The 23,039-nt window shown below is 35.3% G+C and overlaps 1 protein-coding gene across 7 annotated transcripts in view; it reads right to left on the bottom strand.

Annotated features, from left to right (window-relative positions):
- Positions 1–23,039, bottom strand: part of INO80D (INO80 complex subunit D) — a 61,406-nt gene that overhangs the window by 36,885 nt on the left and 1,482 nt on the right. For 4 of the 7 annotated variants that reach the window (XM_019726893.3, XM_019726891.3, XM_074340825.2 and 1 more), the window contains exons 2-4: positions 9,871–9,963; positions 9,509–9,755; positions 4,022–4,770 (exon numbers count right to left, since the gene is read on the bottom strand). In XM_019726893.3, coding sequence (XP_019582452.1) covers positions 4,022–4,770; positions 9,509–9,726 — 967 coding nt within the window. In that variant the 5' untranslated portion in view covers positions 9,727–9,755; positions 9,871–9,963. The remainder of the gene's footprint in view (positions 1–4,021; positions 4,771–9,508; positions 9,756–9,870; positions 9,964–23,039) is intronic. The other 3 variants (XM_074340838.2, XM_074340848.2, XM_074340849.2) reach the window with 1 other exon arrangement.

The raw sequence follows: 23,039 nt of genomic DNA on the forward strand, positions 1-23,039 counted from the left end.
TTCAAAATGATGGAAAATCAGCCCCCAACACAACATGCAAAAGCTAAAAAAAAAAAAAAAAAAAAAAAAAAATCAGCCTCCAAAAGTAAAAATAAAAATCTTGTAGATGGTAGAGGTAAACTTATTCTTACAGTAGAATAAGAGGCAAATATTTGGGAGCAAAAAGTTAGATCTCTGTCTCAAAACTAATGCCTAATGAGTTCCAAATAGATGACTAAAATGTAAATAATAAAAGGACTAAAGGAAAATGAATATAATTATATACTCTTGGAATGAAGAGAGTCCAAACATGGGTTAAAAAAACAAAAACAAAAAACACCTGATTCAAAAGGAAGAAATCCTTAAAAAAGAGAATACATAAAAATTTTTAACTTCTAAATTCTAAAATCATTAGAACAGATATTTAAAAACAAATAACAAATGGGAGGAAGGAGAAGCTTTGCCACAAACATGAAATATGTATAAAAAGCTCTTACCAATCACTATAAAAGAGGAACACTTCATTAAAAATGGGTGAAAAATTGAAAAGGCAAAATAAATAGAAAATACAAATATCCAAAATAGCCTATGAACAAATATTCAAAACTACATTATTAATTCAAAATAGCAGTTCTTACTCAAAGTATGGTCCACAGATCCCCAGAGGTCCCAGGAACCCTCTCAGGGAGTTCCTTAAATCAATACTACCTTCAAAACAACACTAAGAAGGCATTATTTGCCTTTTTCACTGTGTTGAGATTTGTACTGACGGTTAAAAAAAAAACCATGACGGGTAAAATTGCTGGCACCTCAGCATGAAGCAAGGCAGTGACACCCAACTGTACTAGTAGTCATTCTATGTTCCACACCATGACTTGCAGTGAAATAAAAACAAAAGTGTCCAGAAGGTCCTTGATAAAGCACTTGTTTATTAAAGATTGTTCTTGAGCATGTCTTTATAGTATTTTGTGTGACTAAATGTGAAGTATATAAAGCACCTCTGCTGTATGATGGTTGTCTTGGGGAAAAGTACTTGCGTGACTTTTAATTGTGACCTAACCTAGCTGCTTTTTTTTTTCATTCAATACCATTTTTATCTGAAAGAATTACTAACAATCTATGGTTAGTAAGACTTAGATATTTGGCAGTCATTTTTTTCTAAAATGACCACAGTAAAACCATCTCTTCAAGGTACACAATGGATAGTGCTTGTTACCAATAATAAAATTCAAAGTTTTACTTGAAAGCTCAATTTTTTTGAAAACTTGAATTCATCACTGAAACTTCCTAATAGATGTTTCTGATGAGATTGGTGGTAATAACTAATGAATATAATTTTTAAATTTTACATAATGAAATATGTACAGATGTTCCAAATGTTGACGTATTTTATATAATGAAATTTATATAATGAAATATGTCAACATTTGGAACATCTGTAAAACTCAGTAAATCAGTATTTTCACCAAATGATCAACACATGATGTTACAAAACCTTGCATGGGTAAAAGATCCATTCAAAGTACAAGGTAGATCAATGGATTTTAATGTACCAGTATGCAAGATTCCCCGATACGGTTTCAGAATCCACATTGTAACTAATCTTCAAGAAACTACCACTTGTCAAGGTTTGGTGTAGAATCAAATAAGAATGTCGACACTTATTTGAAAACAAAACTATTAAAATATTCCTCCCTTCTCCAGCTACAAATGTGTAAGACCGTATTTTCATCTACTAACCCAAACCATGTATCACAACAGATCGACAGATCAACTACAGAAGCAAATAGGTGAATCTAGCAGTCTTCTAGTAAATCCGACATTAAGATTTATAAAGTAAAGTAAAAGAATGCATTTGTAATATTACATTACATTTATTTTTATTCTGGAAAAGTTATTTTTCATAAAAAGAACATGTTAACATGTAGTGAGTTTGTTTTCATTTTAAATGAGTTAGCATTTTTAAAATTTCTCAGTTTTAATTCCCAATTCAGTAGTCAATAGATATAATTTACATACACACTATGGTGTCCTCAGTACTTTTTAAGACTGTAAAAGGATTCTAAGGCCAAAAATATAAATATAAGAAACACTCAGATCTAAGGTATGCAAATATCCAGGGCTGTAAAGATGTAGAAAACCTGTCACTCTCATACACTGCTGAGAAAAGGGTAAACTCACAAACATCAAAAACCATTTTAAAAAATGGTAAGCTTGGAATCAGAATTTCTGCTTCTAGGAACCTATTTGAAGGAAAAATTAAAGATGTGACAGTAATTATTTTACTGTAAGGCTATACAGCTACAATACTTTACAATGATATAAACTGGAAAAGACTTAAATTAGAGAAAGTATTCAGGTGTTATGTTTTCATACACAACAAATTATGCTGTGTATGAAAAATTACTAATTGATAATACATTAGGAAAAATTTTAAAACAACTGTATGTATGGAAGGAACCCACTTTTATATATCTGTAAGAATATACCAAGGTATTAACAAATATGTATTGATAAGGTTTGAGGTGTTTTAATCTATTATTTTTATTTATCTATATTTTAAAAATTTTATTCATTTTTTTAATTACCAAAGTCATACATGGTTTAATAAAAGGTGAAACAATGTAAAGCTATATAAGAAGAGTTACCACTCCCATCTCCTTAAAAATACATCCTGTCCAAGTCCATCCCTGTGTGACAGCCAACGTTAACGGCCTAGTCATGCATATTCACTCGCGCTTTACCTATGCTCAGACCTAACAGGCAAACATCTATCATATACTTGATCAATAGATATACTGATGTCCCTTGTTTATTGAGTTTATTTTTACAAAAATAAGATCATATAATACCTCTTGATCATTTTCTACTAGTTAACATATCATGGGTACAACCAGGTAAAAGATAGATTTCATTCATTTCTTTTTAGTAGCTGCATAATACTTCATAAAACATATATGTACAATAATTTACTCATGGTTTCCTATTGGTTATAAAAATTGTTTACAGATTTTTAATATTACAAGCAATGCTGTAATAAACATCCTTGAACACATATCTTTACACTCTGATTATTTTTATCCACAGGAGAGTCCCAAAGGTGAGTATGCTAGCTATACATACACTTTTAATTAACAGATACCAGCAATGTATCCCATAGCCGCATCAACACTGGATGTAATTTTTGCTAACCTGATGATAATTCATTGTTATTTTAATTTGCATTTCCCTGCCTGAGGATTGAGGGTTTCATTTGTTTATTGACTAGACTTCTCCTTCCTCTGTTCCCATCCCTTTCTCATTTTTCTATTGTCATGTCATATAAATAATTTTTCCTAAAGTCAGACTCACAGCTCATACCACATTCAAGAATAAATTCCAAATGAGTGAAAAGTTTAAATGATCAAAAACAAAACAATCAAATTCTTAATATACAATGTATAGTATCTGTATAAACTTGGGATCCAAGAGATTTTCTTGAGCAAGAAAGAAAACTCAGAAGCAACAAAGGAAAGACATGAACTATATTCAGGTCCTATCTATATTGTTTCACTTTTAAGTCATGAACAGGTAATGCTTTGGGAATTTTTTTTCAAAGACCTGTTTTTAAAAAAAAAAAACACACAACTGTTGGCAGATGTTAACAATGCTATCATTATTCCAAAGTCCTACGATAAGACATGTAGAGAACTTAAGACCGACAGGCAACTGAGCTCAGAGGCGTACAACCAAACACAACTACCTTTTGATACGGCTGCTGCTGTTATTACTACTCTTCCTCCTCCTCCTCCTCCTCCTACTACTACTAGAGGCTAGGACTTGAATTCTAACTTCTGCATTGTGTTCACCGATTATTATCCTCTCCAGCAGCAATTTACTCTAAGGTGCTCTACCAACATACAGGCTTTCTCACTGGAATACTGTGCAAGTGGCTCTTCTACCCCACCGCCTATGGGGAAGCTATTAAAAGAAAGCCTCGTGCAAAAGGCCACATTTTGTTGTATTCTGCACACATGATAAGGCAAAATAGATATTAACTCACCTAAATGGGGAAACAGATCAGTGTCCAACTGATGTTTCTGGGTGCACAGTTTCACCAGTCTCTGCAGCCGACTTATACAAGAGAAGTGTGGAGAGAAGGCTGTGGCTTTCATAAGGACCCGGTCAGTCCTGGGCGGGGCGGCGACAGGAGCCCTACTGGCTGGCAGGAGGGGCAGAGGCCTCTTGTGAGACAGCTGCCTGGCTTGTGCTATAGTGTGTGTGGTGGGGGCCACTCCCTGCATTGGTAGGCTGGTGTTCTGAGGTGGAGGTGACTTGCAGACTAAACCCTGCGGTGGTGGCGCGGAAGGTTTTAAAGAAGTGGACAAAGGTGACAGGTGGGAGTGCTGCTGCGGGGGCGGCTGCTGTGAAGGTGCAGGAGGGGGACTAAAGTGCTCTTGCCGAACTTTTAAAATCTCGGTCTCTCTCTGGCGCTGCCGATTCTGGGCCAACTTGCTCTGCAACTTCTTTCTCACAGTGGCTCCTTTCTTCAGGTCATCATCTTCCTCGTTGAAAGCAAAGGGGTCTTCCAACTCAGTTTCCAGGTAGTGGAGAGGGACCCTGGCCCCCGGTGGAGAGAGGGACATTCCATCCAGTCCGTTGGGCATCTTCAAGGCCAAAGTGGGCACCGTCAGGCTGAAGGCCATGGCATCCATCTGGTGCCTGACCTTCACCTCATCTATAGGATCATTCTTTTTCTTCCTCTCTTTTTTCGGGATAAAGCCAAGTACCTGCAAGTGGCTGTTGCAGTACCTTTAAAAACACATATACATGGGAAATGCTCATGATACATATTAGGAAAAGCAGGATATAAAACGACATATAATAAAACAGGAATCCTCCTGTGTTAGAAAGGCGTAACTCTCGGTGTGCATGGATTTAATATATGCAACTTGCACTACTCGCAAGCAATCCTCAAAGTCCATGCAACTTTGCTAAAGCGAATATGTGAACTGCACATGTGCAGAGGTTGTCAGACAGAACCAAGTCATTGAAATAGTGAGTGGCCCTGGATAACCGCCCAGCTATTGCTTTTCATACTGCTTTGTTAGTCTCTATTCATAGCAAACAAGGTAACTAACTCATCAAGAGTCACTTAAAATTCTCTTATTGAAAAAAAATATATGTTTCAATGCCATTCAAGTATTTGGAGATTCACAAAGATCTTATGACATAACCCTTAAGAATATCAAGTGCCCACTGTATGTTCTACAGGGAGGAAGGAATGCAGGGAGGAAAGAGGGAAGGAATAAGAATAGAAAGGAAGGAGAAAGTAAAGCAATAAAACTAGTCAGTAGGATTATAGATGAAATGGGTTCCTCAATAGCCAGATATAAGGACGTCATGGACCATCTCCTCTAGTTTCTACCTGCAGTAGGCACTAAAATGATGCCCTTTATACAGATAAGGAAACTAAACTTTATAGAAGTTAAATAACTTGCCTAAAATCATCCATCTGGAAAATGACAGAGCTAAGACCTGTTCTAAAAATCAAAGCTCACAAAGCCTTCAATAATGGGCAGGTTACCTTTGTAATGTAAATGCTATTTCAAAACTGCTATGAAAGGCTAGAACCCTTCTACATAATAGGAAAGTAGAATGCATGTTATATAACCACACTTAAAACCTATGGAAGTTTTTAACCAGCAGAAAAGCAGTGTTTTTTCAAACTGGTATTCCTCATGCAGTCAGTCCCACAGTGTGTTAACCAGCACGCCCTGGAAACACTGTTCCATGCTTACATAAGTTTGGGAAATGATGGTTTAAACAGGATAACGATTTCGTTATTTGTTTCTGCTGAACAACTACTCAGAGCATTTGCGTATGATAAAGTGCATTATGTTTCCAGGTGGAAATGTACCCATGCGGCAGTATTTCCCAAACTTATTTGAAAATGGCACATATTTTTCTTGCAGCACAACTGTGGTAGCTCCACAGAACACAGTTTAGGAAAAAGGCAATAACGTAAATAATTAATGCTAATCATCAAACTGAGCTGCAGCGAAATTTTTTTTTTACTAATTATTAAAATACAGATACACCAAATAATCGGGAAACATTGTTTTATTGGTTTGTCGTAGAAATACCACGTTTCCCCGAAAATAAGACCTAGTCAGACAATCAGCTCTAATGCGTCTTTTGGAGCAAAAATTAATATAAGACCCAGTCTTATTTTACAGTAAGACCGGTTCTTATAGAATATAATAATATATAATATAATATAATATAATATAATATAATATAATATAATATAATATAATATAACATAAGACTGGGTCTTATATTAATTTTTGCTCCAAAAGACGCATTAGAGCTGATTGTCCGGCTAGGTCTTATTTTTAGGAAAACGGTAAATCTATCAGAGGCACGCTTTAATTTTCAATACGACTATTAAGGAAAAAGTTTTCTGGACAGTAAAGAGAACCTATTCGGCGCCGCGTGTGTGTGTGTGTGTGTGTGTGTGTGTGTGGTATGTGTGTGTACACACCTAACAGGTGTGAGCCAAGTCCCACATACACCTTAAACAGAATAGAGTCATAAAGCTGTGGCGAACAAGAGAAAGGGCTTCAGGGATAACTACTACTGACCAAGAAGCTTCCCAAAAAAGAGTAAATGGTTTTTGTTGTTTTCAACTCATTCTCAAATTAATAAAAGGATGAGTTTTTGTAGTGGGGGGAAATGAGATGGGGTATTTTCTTTAAATTAGAAAGCAGACTTCCTGCTCATGTACATGTGGGCAGCCTGAAGCGGTAAGTGAGGCTACTGTGTGCTTCCTTACGTAAGAGGGCAGAGGCTGCCTGAACGCACGTACAGTCCTCCTGCAACCTCACCCTCAACTCACGCCAGCCACTCTGGCAGCGCTGTCACAACACAGAGTCTGAACTCTTAAAAACCTTGCCTCTGCTAAAAGGGGCAGTTCTTCACAACTGGAGTTTAAAAAGCTTACTTAGTTATGAACAGCATTTAAAATAAGTATGCAAACAGGAATTTCTAGTCTGAAAGAATGACTATCCAGGGCAGTAACTGCTATAGGGCTCTTTTGGCGGGGATGAAAATGTTGTAAAATTAGGCTGTGATAATTGCACAACCCTGTGAATATACTAAAAAAAAAAACTGACTTGTACACTTCAAATGGGTGAATTGTATGGAATGTGAATTATATCTTAAACTGCTTTAAAAAATAAACATACAGATAACAAGAAAATTCCTTGTTAAATACATATGTACTACTAAAATTATACATAAAATTATAGCAAACTTAAATTTAAAATATTACATAAAATAACCAACTTGATATAACCTCTTATCTCTGAGAAACAAAGGCTACAGTAATGAGCCTTAGCTTCCCACTGTACAAGTATATCAGCAAATGAACTTTACTTTTTAAGTATACCAGTACTTCTACTCAACATAACACTATTCTATTTCAGAACGGTAGACCATAAGTTAGCATTTATAATACAAACCAGATAAGCTAGACACCAGATATTAAGAAGCTTCCTCTAGCTGACCACCATCCAGATAATTTTGTCAATTAAAGGTCCTTGGAAATTTTTTTTCCTAAAACAAAACATAAGCCACCTCAAATCCTTAAGTGTCCAAAGAGTAGCTGCATTAACAATAATGAAAGCATATTTTCAAAAGAATGTTAATCTTTTCTACAGTATGTCATGTACTATAGTTACAACTCAATATTTATACATAGGTTTAGACATATTATTACATGAATTCAATCTGGATTTCTTGAGGTAATATATTACCTTCTGCTAATGCCTATTTTAATCTATTTTCAAACAACTCTACAACAATAAAAGTATTAATATCATTTGCATTCAGTCTCGGACCAATTTTGAAAAATATATGTAACCTAGTACTTATTATATATAGCTTCTCTTGACACAGCAATAAAAAGTCCTTTCCTTTTTTATCTTGTTTTAAAAAGGAAATTGCCTAGACTATAAAAGTGAAGACATGCTTCACAGAATTAATATTTTAGACAAATTCAGAATGACTCTCACTTTACTTCTTGTTCACAATACTTGCTTTATCTGAAATGAAAAATATCCAAGGTTGACAATTGCAACTGTGATAAAATGAATTTAAAACAATATTAGAGATGTGTTTACAGTGGAGCTTAATGTAAAAAAAAATTAATCCAAGTTCATCCATTCTTCAAGTTTAAAAAGGGTAGGGGTAAGAAATTATCATTTTCAGTCTGCTAAAACCAACTGGACAGATAAGCTTAGCCTAATACAGTGGTCCCTTTCTCACCTGAGATTAAAATTTTATTCCTTGCCTCACTAAGCAGCTGTTTCTAACCTTCAGGTATTGTAATTTGAAGCCTTAAGGGCTTATAAGAAATTCTAAGAGTATTCCCAAATCACCACATTATACTATACTCATTTTGGTGAGACCTCTATCAACACAAATTATGTATTTCACCCTAAAAGTGTAAAAATTGCTCACCATGACAGATAAAATACATGATTCATTCTCAACCAATTTATGGAGGTGACATTTGCTTATGCATAGGAACAAGGATGAATTGAAGGCGGCATATATTTTTTAAATTAAAGGTAGAAGTAAAAAAAAATTCAAATTTTCTACCTAAAGATAACAAATATTTGAAATTTTTTGTAAAATAAGCACGTGTCTCTCTGTAATACCCTACAATGTTCAACATGGGTTCTGGAGAACTCAAGAAAAAGAGACGTGGAAAAGAGATTGTATGTGAAACATAACGTGAATTTTTCTAAGAATATGAAAGCTGAATAACATGCACAAGACTTCTTTAAAAACACCACCCTGTTTTATTTAATTCAGCAAAGCAAAAATTCACAATTCTAGTGATAAAGCCTACCCTTACTCTGAAATTACAGTTTTTAATTTATAGTAAACATACTCTACATGGACTCTTTTTAACCAAAAGAGGCAAGGTTTTAAAAACAATGCCAAACACTGCTTACAAGTCTGATAGGAAGTAAATCTTCTGAATGATTCAAGTAATCATTCTTTTGTATAATTCTTTTTCAATAAGTACATACCCTTTGCTACCTTTCAAGCACAGATTTAAAAATTCCAAACTTATTATCATTAATTATAACACCTAAGTAGTTCCTACAATTTTTTTCATTTAGGCAAATGACAAAACTAAGAAGATAAGTCAGAAACACTTTATAAGGCTGCAAACCAAACATGTCAGTACCAAGACTTCAAGCAACAATTTCAAGGGAAAAAGAAATTTTTTCATAATCCTAGAAAGTCCATTAAATCAATTAAAAAAAGGAAACACTCTAAGATACTTTTCAAATACTTCCCCAAATTTACTACTCCGTTTTAAAAAAATTGCCATCTCTCATCTTTAGAAGCATTCCAGAGTTTACTTAGGATTACTCCCAGAACGCAACATTTAAATTCACTGTATGAAAAGAAGAAAAAAATCCAAGCCTACTACTTAAATCAAAGATTGAGTTCCATTCTTAACTCTTACCTACGATCCTCTGATTTGGGGATGGGGTTGGTGCAGCGTTGGCTGTTATACTTGGCCACATATTCACATTGCTTGAAGGGGGCAGTCTTGTCCTCCAGAACGTGTCTGATACAGAAAGCGTAGCCGTTGAGTCGCCGCTGCTTGCACAGTTTGGGGCTATATGAGCACAAGGGCTTATTGTCAACCTCAGAGAAGTGTATATGTTTCCCTTCATACATCACGTGACTCTATTCCTTGTGAACATCAGCTAAAAAGACCACCACACACACATAAAAAAAGAAACCCAAATGATAAATCAGAGAGTGGTAAGGCAGATTGAAGTTAAGAATTTCACTGAGGGACTTGTGGCCCCACAGCCATACCTGATTTTAAATCTTCTGCACCATAGCACTGTTAAGAGACCCCCAAGGATACCAGAGTGTGGAATGCTGCAGAATCAAGACGAAGCAGATTATCTACAAAAATATCAAAAGGCCTAGTTAACAAACAGAAATAAGCAAAGATGGCTCACTTGGGAAGTCAAATATTGGGATATCACCCTTCTTGTAATCCAAAATCCTAATACTGAATTCAAATCATAAGAGGCATCATAAAATACTAAGTTATCTTACCCCTCCAAATTGAACTACATAACTTTGACTCTGTTTAAGTTTTGGAAATACCTCAAAGCCGTTAGGGGTCTTCCAACCAAACAAAGGTCATAGGGTAAGCAGGCCTTTTTATTTCATTACTGGTGGTTGCAGACTATGCCTATTTTCAGAACCCAAACCTCTTTATAATGCCAATGGAATGAATTCTAAAGACCTAAAACGTCCCTCAGAAAGTCAACATTTTTGACATGTTGGCAAATATTTGGCAATTTGTAACAAATATTTCTATGAAATACAAAAAAAGAACAAATTCGTTTTTTTAAAAAAGTCATTTTCCCTTCTAATCTTTCCCCGCACTTATCCCATCCAAACTATAAACATTTTGAGCCCAAAGACTAGTCACCCGACCATACTTCCACCATTCAGTTCAGTGCTCTGTACCACATGGCACTTTCAATTACACTAAGGAGAATAATAATCATGACGTATGAATCTTTGAAGGTATAATAAGCAAATGGGAGGAAGAAGTCACACAATACTCACTACCTCTCCAAACACAAAAGGCCCAGCAATAGCATTTATATATCATAAAATCATAGTCTACAATGAAAGAAAATAGACTAATTTGTCAAGTCAGCATACTAGTGAGCTGATGTGGTCTCACCCACTTTTTTCTCCACACTCCGAAAGTCACCCACATAGCTAATGGAACAGCTGAGATACCAGCTACAGAAAAACTCAAGAAATACTCTCTCCTTTACAAAACTCATTATGAAATTCTTTATGCCAGTGAATGACAAGATACATAAATGCTTGAGGAATCAGAAGACATGTTTGCTCAAGTCCAAAATCTGCCACTTACAGTGTGTACTACCTTGAACAAATCATTTAACCTCAATTTTCTCATCTGTAAAATAGGGATAATAACAGTAGCTATATTATCAACAGGTTGCTGTAAGGATCAAATGATACAAAGTATACAACATATTAAGTACCCTGCCTTGTGTACATTAAGCACTAGACAAATGGGAGTTTATTTTTATAAATGTTAATTCTTATTATTACTACATTCTATCTACCGATGATAAAGAATTTGTAGTACCCTTGAGAATCATTTCAGGTAGGAAAAAAACAAAAACCTAAAATATTAGCTTAGTTAATAAAAATCAGTCATTACTGAGTAAACCTAATCATACACAAATGTAAAACAAAAATAAGACCGTTTCCTTTTCACTTTATTAAGGTGGAAGGAAGAAAAATTGAACTAAAGATCTAAATGTAGCTGCCCTGAAGGTCTGAACATTCAGGACAGGAAATACTTCAAAGCAAACCTGTGCTGCTTCATTTTTACACTCTCTTTGGCCTGCTCATCCACCTGGCAAACATAAATCTTGTATGAATTAGTTCAAGTAAATCTAAATGAACTTCAGGGGGAAAAAATATACTGGATTTCTGTAAGTGAAAAAAGTAATTTACAGAATCAATTTGATTGTCATTATGAAAAAAAAAATCAGCCTATGTAAATACCTATTAACATTTTATAAATCATAGAAGTCTGAGGCCAGGGGTGGAAGGATATGAAGGGCAATGTTTACTTTTTACTCTGACATATTCTAGGTATGTAATCATATCTGTCAAGATTGATTTCCCCTTTTTCCCAACCTTACACAATTTTTTTCGAATTGGCCAAAACTGTTGGAACAATGTTAATAATAATGATGACCACTATTACTCCTAACTTTAAATGACTGAGACGGCTTTAAGTTAATGGGAGGAATAATGCTGATTTTTATCATGATACATTTTCTGTTATGTTAAGGAAGTATCAAGTAATTCCTAATTCATTAAGATTTGTTTCTTTAAAAAAACAACAACTCAGAATTGATATTTAATTGTATCAAATTCTTTTTCAGCTTCTGGGAAGATGGTCATTTTTCTCTTTTGTGCTTTTTAAAATATCGTGTTTAGGTATTGACATTCGAGTAGTTTGTATCATTTTAATGTTAGTTCTACATTTAAATTTATTCAGTGTTAATCACTAATCCTTTTAACTGAACTCTTATAGTACTGGGATGAAAGCAACGTGGTCATTATTCTTTTAACACATTCTTTTAATGTCTTGCTGAGTTATACTTGATAATATTTAAGATGTTTGTATTTTGAGGATGGTCTATTATTTTGTGTGTTTGCTTTGTAAGAATTTGGTATCAATATACTTCAAAAAATAATTTAGAAAATCTTTCTCTTTTTCTACATTCTTGAACAAGTCAAAAAGCATTGCAGTCATAACATTCCTTAGAAGACTGCCGGCTTAGTGCTTTTTGTGCAGTGGATCAAGTTTTCAAATTTATGTACTTAAAATTTAGCAATGTGACTTCTTATATTTAATTTCCTAAATATATATGATTCACTCTCATATTGTGTGCATTCATACTCATACGTGATATTTGTGCTTTTTCCCTTTGTTCACGATAGGTTCAATCAATAGAGGTTTATCTGTTTCATATTTTTTGTTTTCTAATTCATCAATTTGTGCTTTTACCCTTGATAATTCTTTCTGCCTTCTTCCCATTGATTTTATTTTTGTAACTTCTTAAGCTGAATTCTTTTATTTTCACTTTTTTTTTGCTTAGTGATTTAGTTACATCTATGAATTTTCCTCTGAGTGATGCTTTAGCAATATCCCATAGGTACAAATACACAGACATTTGATTATCAGTACTTTCTAGTTGAATTGAAATTGATTTTTTAATTTCTCCTTTGACCCAAGAGTTATTTAATTTTTTTCAGATAGTAGAGTTTTATGCTTTCCTTTTAGTCCTAGTTAATAAGGAGCATAATCTGCATATATCTCTGCTTTTTGGATTTGACTGAGATTTTCTTGGAGCCTAATTGTTGTTCTTGAAAAAGAGTACTCATTGTATCCAGGGTATGTCGTTCGTTATATCATATATCAAGCTATTAACATCCTCTATGTTATTACTTATTTTGTCTGGTTGCTCTATCAAGAACTGAAAGAAATCAATCAAAATCCCCTAGTATAATCTGATTTGTCTGTTTCTCCTTAAATTTTTTGTTTTATAAATTTTAAAGTTGTATTATTTGACCTATGAGATTCAATAACCACTAGACTATTACCCTTTATGATTAGAAAATGAAACTCAATTGACGGTTTTTGTCTGGAAGTCAACTGAGTCTGACACAAATATCTGGATTGACATTTCTTTGGTTTGAAGTTGCCTATTAAGTCTTTGCCCATCCTTTTACTCAAGTCACTGTTTCAAATCATGGGTCAGAAAACTCTGGCTTACAGGACATGTCTATGGCTAATTTCATGCTTTAACAGTGGAGCTGAGTAGTTGCAACAGAGATTTTATAACTGCAAAGCCTCAAATATTTGTTGGTCCCTTTTTAGATAGCATCTCTTAATGGGGTTGACATTCTGCTCAAATCTGAGTGTCATTTTCTTTCAATAAATGAGTTTATCTAATTTATAATTTTATATTATTTATATGGCAAATATTCCATCTTAACTTTATCATCTTATTTTTTTCCATTGCTTATTTAGCTTTCAAGTTTATCTTTTCATTAAATATTTCATCATATAGCCTGTTTTCTTGGAAGATGTATAGTCTGTGTCCTTTAGATAACATTGCTTTACTGCATACTAAGAAAATTAGTATACTTAGCATTATCATGATTGATTTCATGTTAGGAACAATGAGAAAAATTTTCTTTTTTGTACCTACCCAACCTCAACTCAGTATTTTTTCCTCATGTTATTATTTCCACATTGACATAGTTTGTAACATTTTAATGTTAGTTCTACATTTAAATTTATTCAATGCTAATCACTAATCCTTTTAATTTCATTTTCAACTCATCTCTTGATTCAACAGTTTATAATATAGTCACCTCCCTTCTCTAACTCCCCACCCCCCCCACCCCACCCCCGCCAAGGCTGACTTATGGGAGCTAAGCCATGGTTTTCCTGTTTGGAAATCTATGAAAACCGATATTATGCTTAAACTATAGCTTGCCTGGTCATAAAGTCCTTGGGTCTTAATATTTCCTTATTTTTTAGGGGGTCTACCGACTTTGTATATTTTTTTCCATGTCTTCCAGAATGGAAATGCCTGACGCCAGCCTCTTTATTTTATAGGAGGCTTGATTATTTTTTTCTATTTTGACGTAACAATAAAAGGTTTTATAGTTAAAGACTAAAAACCATGCTAGAATTTCAAGCCTTCTTTTATTGTGGGAAACTCTTCCTTAATGTCCTGAAAATTTTTTTCTGCTTCATTTATTCTATTGTCTTCTTCAGGGATGTCAATTACTGGTAAGCTAGATTTACTGTATTCATGTCTCTCTCTCTCTCTCTCCCTCCCTCCCTCCCTCCCTCCCTCATAAATGTTTACTTTTTCCATTTTGGATTGCTCAAATTTCTTAAGTTTACCTCCAGTATCACCAACTAGCCGGGTATATTTGCTGCTTTGAAAGTGACCTTCATTTCTATAATGACTGTATTTTTCTCTTTCATTTTGTACCCTGAATCCATCAATTCACTCTTATCTCTTTCTGTGTCTTATCATTTATCCAGTCCTCCCTTGAGGCGTGACTCAATGCTGGACTAGTTTCTCCAACTCACAGGGGCCCATGACGTAGATTTTTAGGGGCTGGTAATTTAGACTTTACTTAACTTCAGGAGACCAAGACCAGCAGCTGTAAGGCTGCCTGCTGCCAGTTTCTCCTCCACTCTAAACTTGCAAAAATAGTATAACTGTAGAGTCTGTAATTCAACCCCACCTCTCTTGCCACTCAGGGAGCCCAATGTACATACCAACCCCGTATGGAGTTATTCGTTTCCCGTATGGAGTTATTCGTTTTGTCCCCATGGTAAGTCACCTACTTGGAAGAAAGCTGCTGCCCTCACTTTGCCTGAGTTCTATAGAGGAAATCATCCTCTCCTGGCATCTTCTCTTGCCCTTGTTCAATTTTCACTGCACTTAATAGCAGTAATTCTCATTACAAGGTTTTGATAGTTATCAAAGATTGTCTTTTCCGTTTCTCACTTTCAGTATTTTCAGTTGGTTTAGAGAAGAGAGAACAGAGATGCTGGTATTCTGCCATCATTAACCAGAAATACCATTTAAAATTCTGTATATTAAAATATACCAAAATAAAATCAAAATCATAAAACAAATTTATTATATAATTTTTACGTTTCTTTTGCAATAACTTTCTATTTTTTTATTTTAAAGAATCGACATGCTATTAAAGAAGTTACTAAACTTGATTCAGTTCATTTTCACTATGTCAAATTCACGATTCTAGCTTTAATGACAAGTATTTACTTATTTTAAACACTTATGGAAAGGCTATCATTTTCCCAGAAGCTGTAGAGGATATAAAAGTAAGAGATATAATTTTTGCCCTTATAATCTCGGAGATGAGATGCACTGAAAGACAAGGAAGGAAGTAATTGGAGGACCTCACCCACAGCTCTGAGCACCCCAGGTTCCTCTAGTGTCACCATACCTAAGAAGAGGCTGCTCTCTCTGTCCAGAGCAATGGACATCTCCTCTCTCTGTACCCCCTCTTCTGGCCAACCCTAGTCTAATTCTTCAGAACACAGCTTAGCTGGCACCACAGACAGATTCCCTAAGATTGAGTTAGTTACAGGCTCCATGAAGGTACGTGCATTTCCCTCTTTGGGCACTCATTACATTCTACTAAGGATAATTGCCTATCCTTCTGTTGTCTTCCCTCCTACAAAAACACACTTAAAAAAAAAAAAAAAACGTTCAACTTATCTTTATACTTATATTTTCAATTCCCTCATCTGACTCACTTTATATACCGTAAAAGTTAAGAATGTTGGGGGGAAATGGCCCTCTGCTTTGAAATTTCACATCTTTCTAAGAGTACTAGGTATTTCATATCAACATCACTCTGTCTATAACCTAGAAACAACTATTCATCTGGTCTTCTCTATTTTAACGGGAAGAAATCATGTCAAAAGCACTAGGGCAGATCTCAGGGGAAAAACATCCATTTTTTTCATTCTTTACACGTAGCCTCCTACAACTGAAGTTCTTTACCTCTACTCCACCAAAGGTGAAGTTCATTCTTTGACATTCATTGTCATATACAAAACAGAGAGGAAACACAGAATATACAAAGTCCACATGATCTTAATCAATGTCTTACAGACCCTGATATTTAAATATTACCGCATGTCTAATCCATGAAGAAAAGCTATACCTAAGCTCTACCTTTTAACACATGATGACTATCATTTAAAAAAGAAAACAAAACAAAAAAAATTTGAACCAGATTACATTTATCAACAGCTATAGCAGATATTATATTCAGCTATGGAAGTCACTTGCTGAGAATATAAACGGATCCACGCTCCCTTAAAGAGGAGAATGCAAGTAATTAGCACTTTAGAGTAGCAGCAGAATATACGCTTATTTAATTATTACCAAAAAGCAAAAATAACAATTACCGAGAATAGTCTCACAGAAAGAATATTTCCACAGTAAACACATCCATATATTGGAATTCGAGTAGGAAATATGGTTAGGTATAAAAACTTTTTTTTTTTTTAAATCCCCCTTGATATTATATGCTAAATTTAATTGGAAAATAAAACAATTCCTTTCTATAGGAATAGTGGGCAAAAATAGAGGAATAAGACCTTACAGGAGAAAAGTAAGGAAGATCAGCTTTTAAGAAAAGCAAGCTACAGCCCTTTAGGTCTTCCAACAGCAACCATAAACCAATTTGACAAAAATATGAACATTATTCTCTTTGGGACTGCTGCTGTATCACCTCCATGTGGAATCTCTGTATGTCATTACTGTTCTTTTGAGTCTCATGTTTCAAAAGCATGTTCATTTCACGGCCCCAGCATTTTTCCCTAATTGCCATCTGTAATTTTATATTCTACTCCCTTTCAAGAGCCTAGACCTACAACATAGCTTACATTTTTTTTAATCCAGCATGAACCTAAATCCTCAGAATGTTAGTTTTATAGTATATCTAATACAAATGAAAAGAATATTTACTTATTACAAAGTCACATACTTTAAAGTCTTAAAAAAAGTCCCCCGCCCCCCAATTTTAAACTTTTTTTGAAATGAGTTTTAATTCAACTTCATGGATCACAAAAAAATGTAAAAAAATACTACACAGATGAGTATACTGATTTGAAAAACAAAAAAATTAACAGCTCACATATCAGTGTGAAAAGTAGTAAAATTAGAAATGATGCAAGTCTATCAACTGATGTGATTCAAAGAGAAAGATCAGTGAGAAATATTGCCTATCACCCCAAAATATAAACAATATTCAATATAAAGTTCACACAAGAATATTTTAAATCAAATAAATCCTTATTGAATATCTTTTATGTGCCCAATACTGTGCTCAAACTGCACTGTGCAAATAAGTTTGCAATATGAATTTAAACTAAAATAGTCTTTAAGCTATTTGAATTCCTTACCTGATTTATCCGAAAAGTAAAGGAGCGCTCAGGCAGCCGTTAAGCGTACTCATTGGTTCTAGTGGGTATCAGAGATGTGCTCAAATGTGGTTCCGCTAATTACTAGGTCTGTGACCTTGGGAAAGTTATTTAGGTTTTAGTTTTCTCATATGTAAAGAGAGAATTATAATAGTATGTATCTCAGTGAGTCGTTTAGAATTAGGTATTTCATGAACCGTGCTTAGCATGGCACCCAGCACATAGTAATCACTTAACGTTAACTACTATTAGAAGCTGTAAGTAGTAGTTTATTGGTATTACCATTTTAATCTAGAATCTGCAGAGCTAAAATGTACTCTCCAGCTGCTAGTGATTTTCTGAATGTACAGTGTAATTCTCCATTAAGTCGGGCCCTCCTACCTTCTTGGGGCTATGGTAACAATCCACTGAGGATTGTTCCTTATACTCCATATTAAAAACCTAACCTTAAAAATATTTTCTACATTCTATTTAGCTTCTATATACTGATGTTCTTGTAATGGAAAATACTAGCAGTGCTTGATTTGGTTACAGAATTTATTAGCTCCAGTTAATCATCCTTTACAACAAATGCTTTCTGAGCTCCTATCCATGCCACAGTCCCTCTCAATTATTACAGAAACCGTATATTGTAGAATAAGGGGAAAAGTTGTAGCTCTAGTCCTCAAAGACCATTCTTTTGTTCTAACAATCTGAAACTAATGACTCCTTTGTTGCTAAATTCCACATACATTGTTCCATCCTTATCTTACTCGTAGCCATTTGACTCTGTTGACCACTTTCTCCTTCTTGAAAATCTCTCCTTTCTGACTACTCAATGGCTTCCTTTCTCTTGCCCCGACACTTAAATGTCCATGTTCCCCAAGATTCTCTTAATTTTGTTTTATAGAGATGCAAGATGAAATGCTGACATGGGCCACCGGGGTGGGCCAGGGGCACAGTTTGGCAAACTGGTCCTCTAAAGGTGGCTGACTCAAATCAGTTCCAGCAAACTGGCGCGATTTAAATGGGAAAAAAATGCAGACCAGGGTCTTCAGATCTTCCAATGTTTTTCAAAAGAAGGTAAAAATCCAAATCTTCCCACAAAATATACGATTTTTTTCCTGTCAGCAGCTCACTTAAATTGTTAAAATACAAGATTATTTTATAAATATGATTCCTCATCTATGAAATGGCAGTGATCAAGTCACACACACACAAACATGAGTCAAACAAAACATTTCCACAGGCTCTCCTTTTAATTTCTACTCTACATCTACCTCAACACTTGGTTATTATCCCAGGTTTCAAACCAAATGCACAAAATTGTTGAATGTGAATAAATGCATTTTTCTGGAGAAGGGTCCATAGAGTTCATCATATTCTCAAAAAAGACTAAGAACCACTAACTAAGTCAAATTGTTCTACAACTCCCGCTGTCATCTACATGAGGATGATTCCCAAATCTACATCTGGTCAACCTGCACACACACACACACACACACACACACACACACACACACACACCCTTACCTCAGTTAGCAGACTCTCCACTTCTTCCAATTGAATCTCCACTGCCATTTGCCACCACCTTAGTTCAAACCTTCAATCTCTTCTCAGCAGCCATCTCACTGGCCTAACCCCAGTGTTGCCCTCCTTTCTTCCATTCTACGTACAACTCAAACCCTCAGTCCTCTACAATGCAAATACTTTATTTGGCCAAGGCCTTCAGGGTCTGCCTACAAATGTCACAGGAATCCAAACCCCTTTGCCTAACCCATAAAGTCCTTGGGCCAGGACAGGCTGACTTGCCCCTTTCCCCGCTATTCCTATTGCTACAATTCCGACAATTCGCAACACAGAATACTCCTGTGTCCTTAGGCATTTATTCATGCTTGCAGGTCTTACCTCCTGGAATGCCTAACTCCTCCCATCTGCTCAGGGCAGAAACATCCCTGGAAAATGCTCACTTTAAAGGCTTGCTCCTAGGCCAGAATAAATAGGTTTCCTTCCTCCAGGCAAATATATCCCTTATCATTCAGAATTGTAAATGTCAGGTTTCTTTTCTTCCTGACTACACTAAAAACTTCTCAAAGGGGAGAGAATGTGTCTTTGTATTACAAGGCCCACAGCTACTGTTAAATGAATGAGAAACAGCACGGGCTTCAGCAACTCCTACCATCACAGGTAAACATCCCCCCCTCCCAAGGTGAAGCCACCAAAACCTCCAACTATTCAGTGCCAGAGAGAGAGAGAGAGAGAGAGAGAGAGGGAGGGAGGGAGGGAGGGAGGGAGGGAGGGAGGGAGGGAGGGAGGGAGGGAGGGAGGACAAACTTCAGGAATTTAAAAGGAGCAAGAAGGAAAGTAAACCCACCTTCTTTGCCCACTGGTCTACTTAGCACTCCTTTACATTTGACAACTCAGAATTCAACAGCAAAGACTAGGCTAACATCAAGCTGCTGAAAGTTTCTATGAATATCTTCTCATTTTTTTACCAGCAGAAAAATATTTATTTGCCCCATGAAGGTAATTATAACATTCTATCTATACTCAAATACTCACTAGTATTATTAGTATATACTGAGTCAAGAACTCATTCACATTGAAAAAATTCACATCAAGAAGTATTAAAAATCTTTAGAGGAAAATATTACCTAAAGGTCATAGACAGGAACCATTCTAAAGGCTTTATGTGCAATTCCTCATTTAATCATCACAGCAACTCTATGAAGAAGGTATTATTATCACCCTCTTTCACAGATGAAGAAACTGAGAATGAGATTAAGTAATTTGTCCAAGTCACATAGGTAGGATTCAAAGGCCAGTTTGACTTCTGAGCCCAAGCTTTTAACCAACAAAAAAAACTACACAACATTGCTAAATGGAAAATCCTAAGATTATGTTTACGTTGTAAAACATAAGAACAGAGAAAGAAAAAGATTAACCATGGTTGCCTCCTAAGTGGGGTAAGTAGTTCTGAATGGGATGAATATGAGCATGTGTTACTTTTAGAAAAACCAAAAAACGCAAACAAGCAAATAGGGAAAATGGTATTTAGATGGCTCTAACAGAAAGGTAAGGTGTGCTAGGGGAATTAATATTTGAGGAACACCTACTAAGAGCCAAGCACATGGGCTAGCTCATCTAATGCTTACATCAAAAAAATGTTATTTCCATTTTACAGATAAAGAAACCAAAGGTGGAATAACCCACCCAGCGGAAGAACTGGGATGAGAACCCAAGTCCAGTCCAAATGTGTATAGGATATCATGCTACAAATAAAATTTAACTGAAAAGCTGTTTTAAATCACATTCTGGGAAAGAATCAGAACCAAGTAGCCGAACATCTTAAGTGCAAGGAGAGAAAAGAGAGAGGCCTAAGGTTTTAACTTAAACTTTAGTGAGAGTCTCTTTGCAAGTGTCTCAAAATAGCCAGAAGTACTGTCTAAAATCAGCATTACAGTCAGGGCTGTAGGACAAACAGAGTTACATTAGCATAAATTAAATGGATTTGGATGTGACTCCATTGTATATGCAGTGGAGTATGTACTCTGGGGACAATTTGCTGCCTCCAATCCAGTCTCACCTATCTACCTATTGCTTACAAGTTACCAAGTGTGTGTGGAGACAGGGTGTTTCATGTCTGAGAATACTAACTGCATTCAGATATAAATGGCCTCTCATTATCCATACAATTTTCCAAACCTGGATAGTGTGAGCTGCTAACCCTGAGGGAACAGCTCAGATTAAGAATGAATGGATCAGCATTTATTATTTTTTTTAAAATGACTTGTTTAATTTTGGATGCTCTGACTTAGAAATTTTAAAATCCATCTAAACTAAAATTTCATTTCTCTAAAAATGGTAGTGACATGATATGCTGAGAAAAATAGCTAGGGTGGGGTACAAATTTCATTGTACAATCTTTCAGAGGAAAGAAAAAACTTCATTATTTCAGACTTATAAATGAAAATAAACATCTATTTTTGAAATTAAATATTTAAGAGTGAAAAAGTATACTACCATAGCAATTTTAAATTAATTCAATAGTTACCCTTCATATTTGTCTTTTATTAGTTTCAAATAAAATGTAACTTTTAAAAATATCAAACTCGCCATTCCTTCAGAAATAAAGTAGCCCTTGAGGCGACTGGATTAGGAAATTTAATATATGTTTGGGACAGGGTGGAAAAGGTACAAAAGTTTTGGTATTTGTACATATACAGTGTTTGAAAACTTAGGAATGTGAAGTCGACACTATACCTTAAAAATATCAAATTATGAGACAAAGAAATTTTTTTAAAAAAAAACCTTAAAACGTTCTAAAAAAAAAAAAAAAAGAGAGAAACTCATGGAATGATTTCTTCCAACCAATATGCTCTAAAAAATAAGGACAAGCTATAATAGAAGTAACAATTTTGAGTACACAACTATATAAGCAAATGAACTCCCAAGTTAATCAGCAATTTCAATTAATCAATAAAGTTAAACAACCATTAAATGTAATTTGCATTTTTCTATGAAATCTATACAACCTCAATATCAAGCTTTTCTTAAGTATAATGCTAACTGGCTGGCTATCACCGTGGAGAAACAGAAGTTTAATTTTAGGCAGACAAAAAGACACACTTAGTAAGAATCACAGAAGTCTCACTTCCAGGCCTGACAGAATTCGCACATGGGTTATCAATTGCTCTGCAAAGTGCCAGCGTTTCACTGGGTTATGATAGTGCTCTGGGGGTTCACTGTTCAGAATGTGTAACACCTCTGCCAGCGAACTCCAGCCTGCCACCAGGCAGGACACACATACATATACACACAACATACAGCCCTAGGTCCACTAAAAAGAGAAGGCGGGCAGGGCAAATGAACGAGGAAAAAGAACCTCTCCAAGCGTGCCCACACCAGAGGCTGGTAGTGGGGGGCAGGGAACATTAACATTGCCACTTCCATACTAAAGAACGACCAGAAGGAGATTAAGTGTAGCCACAGGAAACCTCCCATCCCTGAAAAGCAGGATGTCTAGATTTGGAAATTTAACTTTTCAACTTTTAAAAAAAACTTCCAAAGCTCATGGCACCAAAATATAGCTAAAATTGAATCCGTTTAAACCTAGAAAAAAGGAAAAAGAAAAAAAAAAAAACCCAAACCACCCTGTGTCAGCTATGTTCAGTTCCCTGAGGGCTCTTCCACAGACCCTTCGGAGTTGGCAGCAATAACCAATTTCCTTAAAATCCCCATTTTTCTATTTCTAGGGTGGAATACAAGCTATCACATCAATCCAAATAGCTATTATCGGAATAAATCAACTACTGATCCTTAAACCGTAGACCTCGTTTCAGGAGCTTGCCCTGCCCACCTCCTCTCTCTCCTAATTTTTAATGCTTCCGAGCGTTCTGACAACCAGGCTGCCTCTCGGGTTCGGTTCATGCGT

The sequence above is a fragment of the Rhinolophus sinicus genome, chromosome 17 (assembly GCF_057876585.1).
Source record: "Rhinolophus sinicus isolate RSI-liver-muscle chromosome 17, RSI-T2T, whole genome shotgun sequence".
Classification (NCBI taxonomy): Eukaryota; Metazoa; Chordata; class Mammalia; order Chiroptera; family Rhinolophidae; genus Rhinolophus; species Rhinolophus sinicus.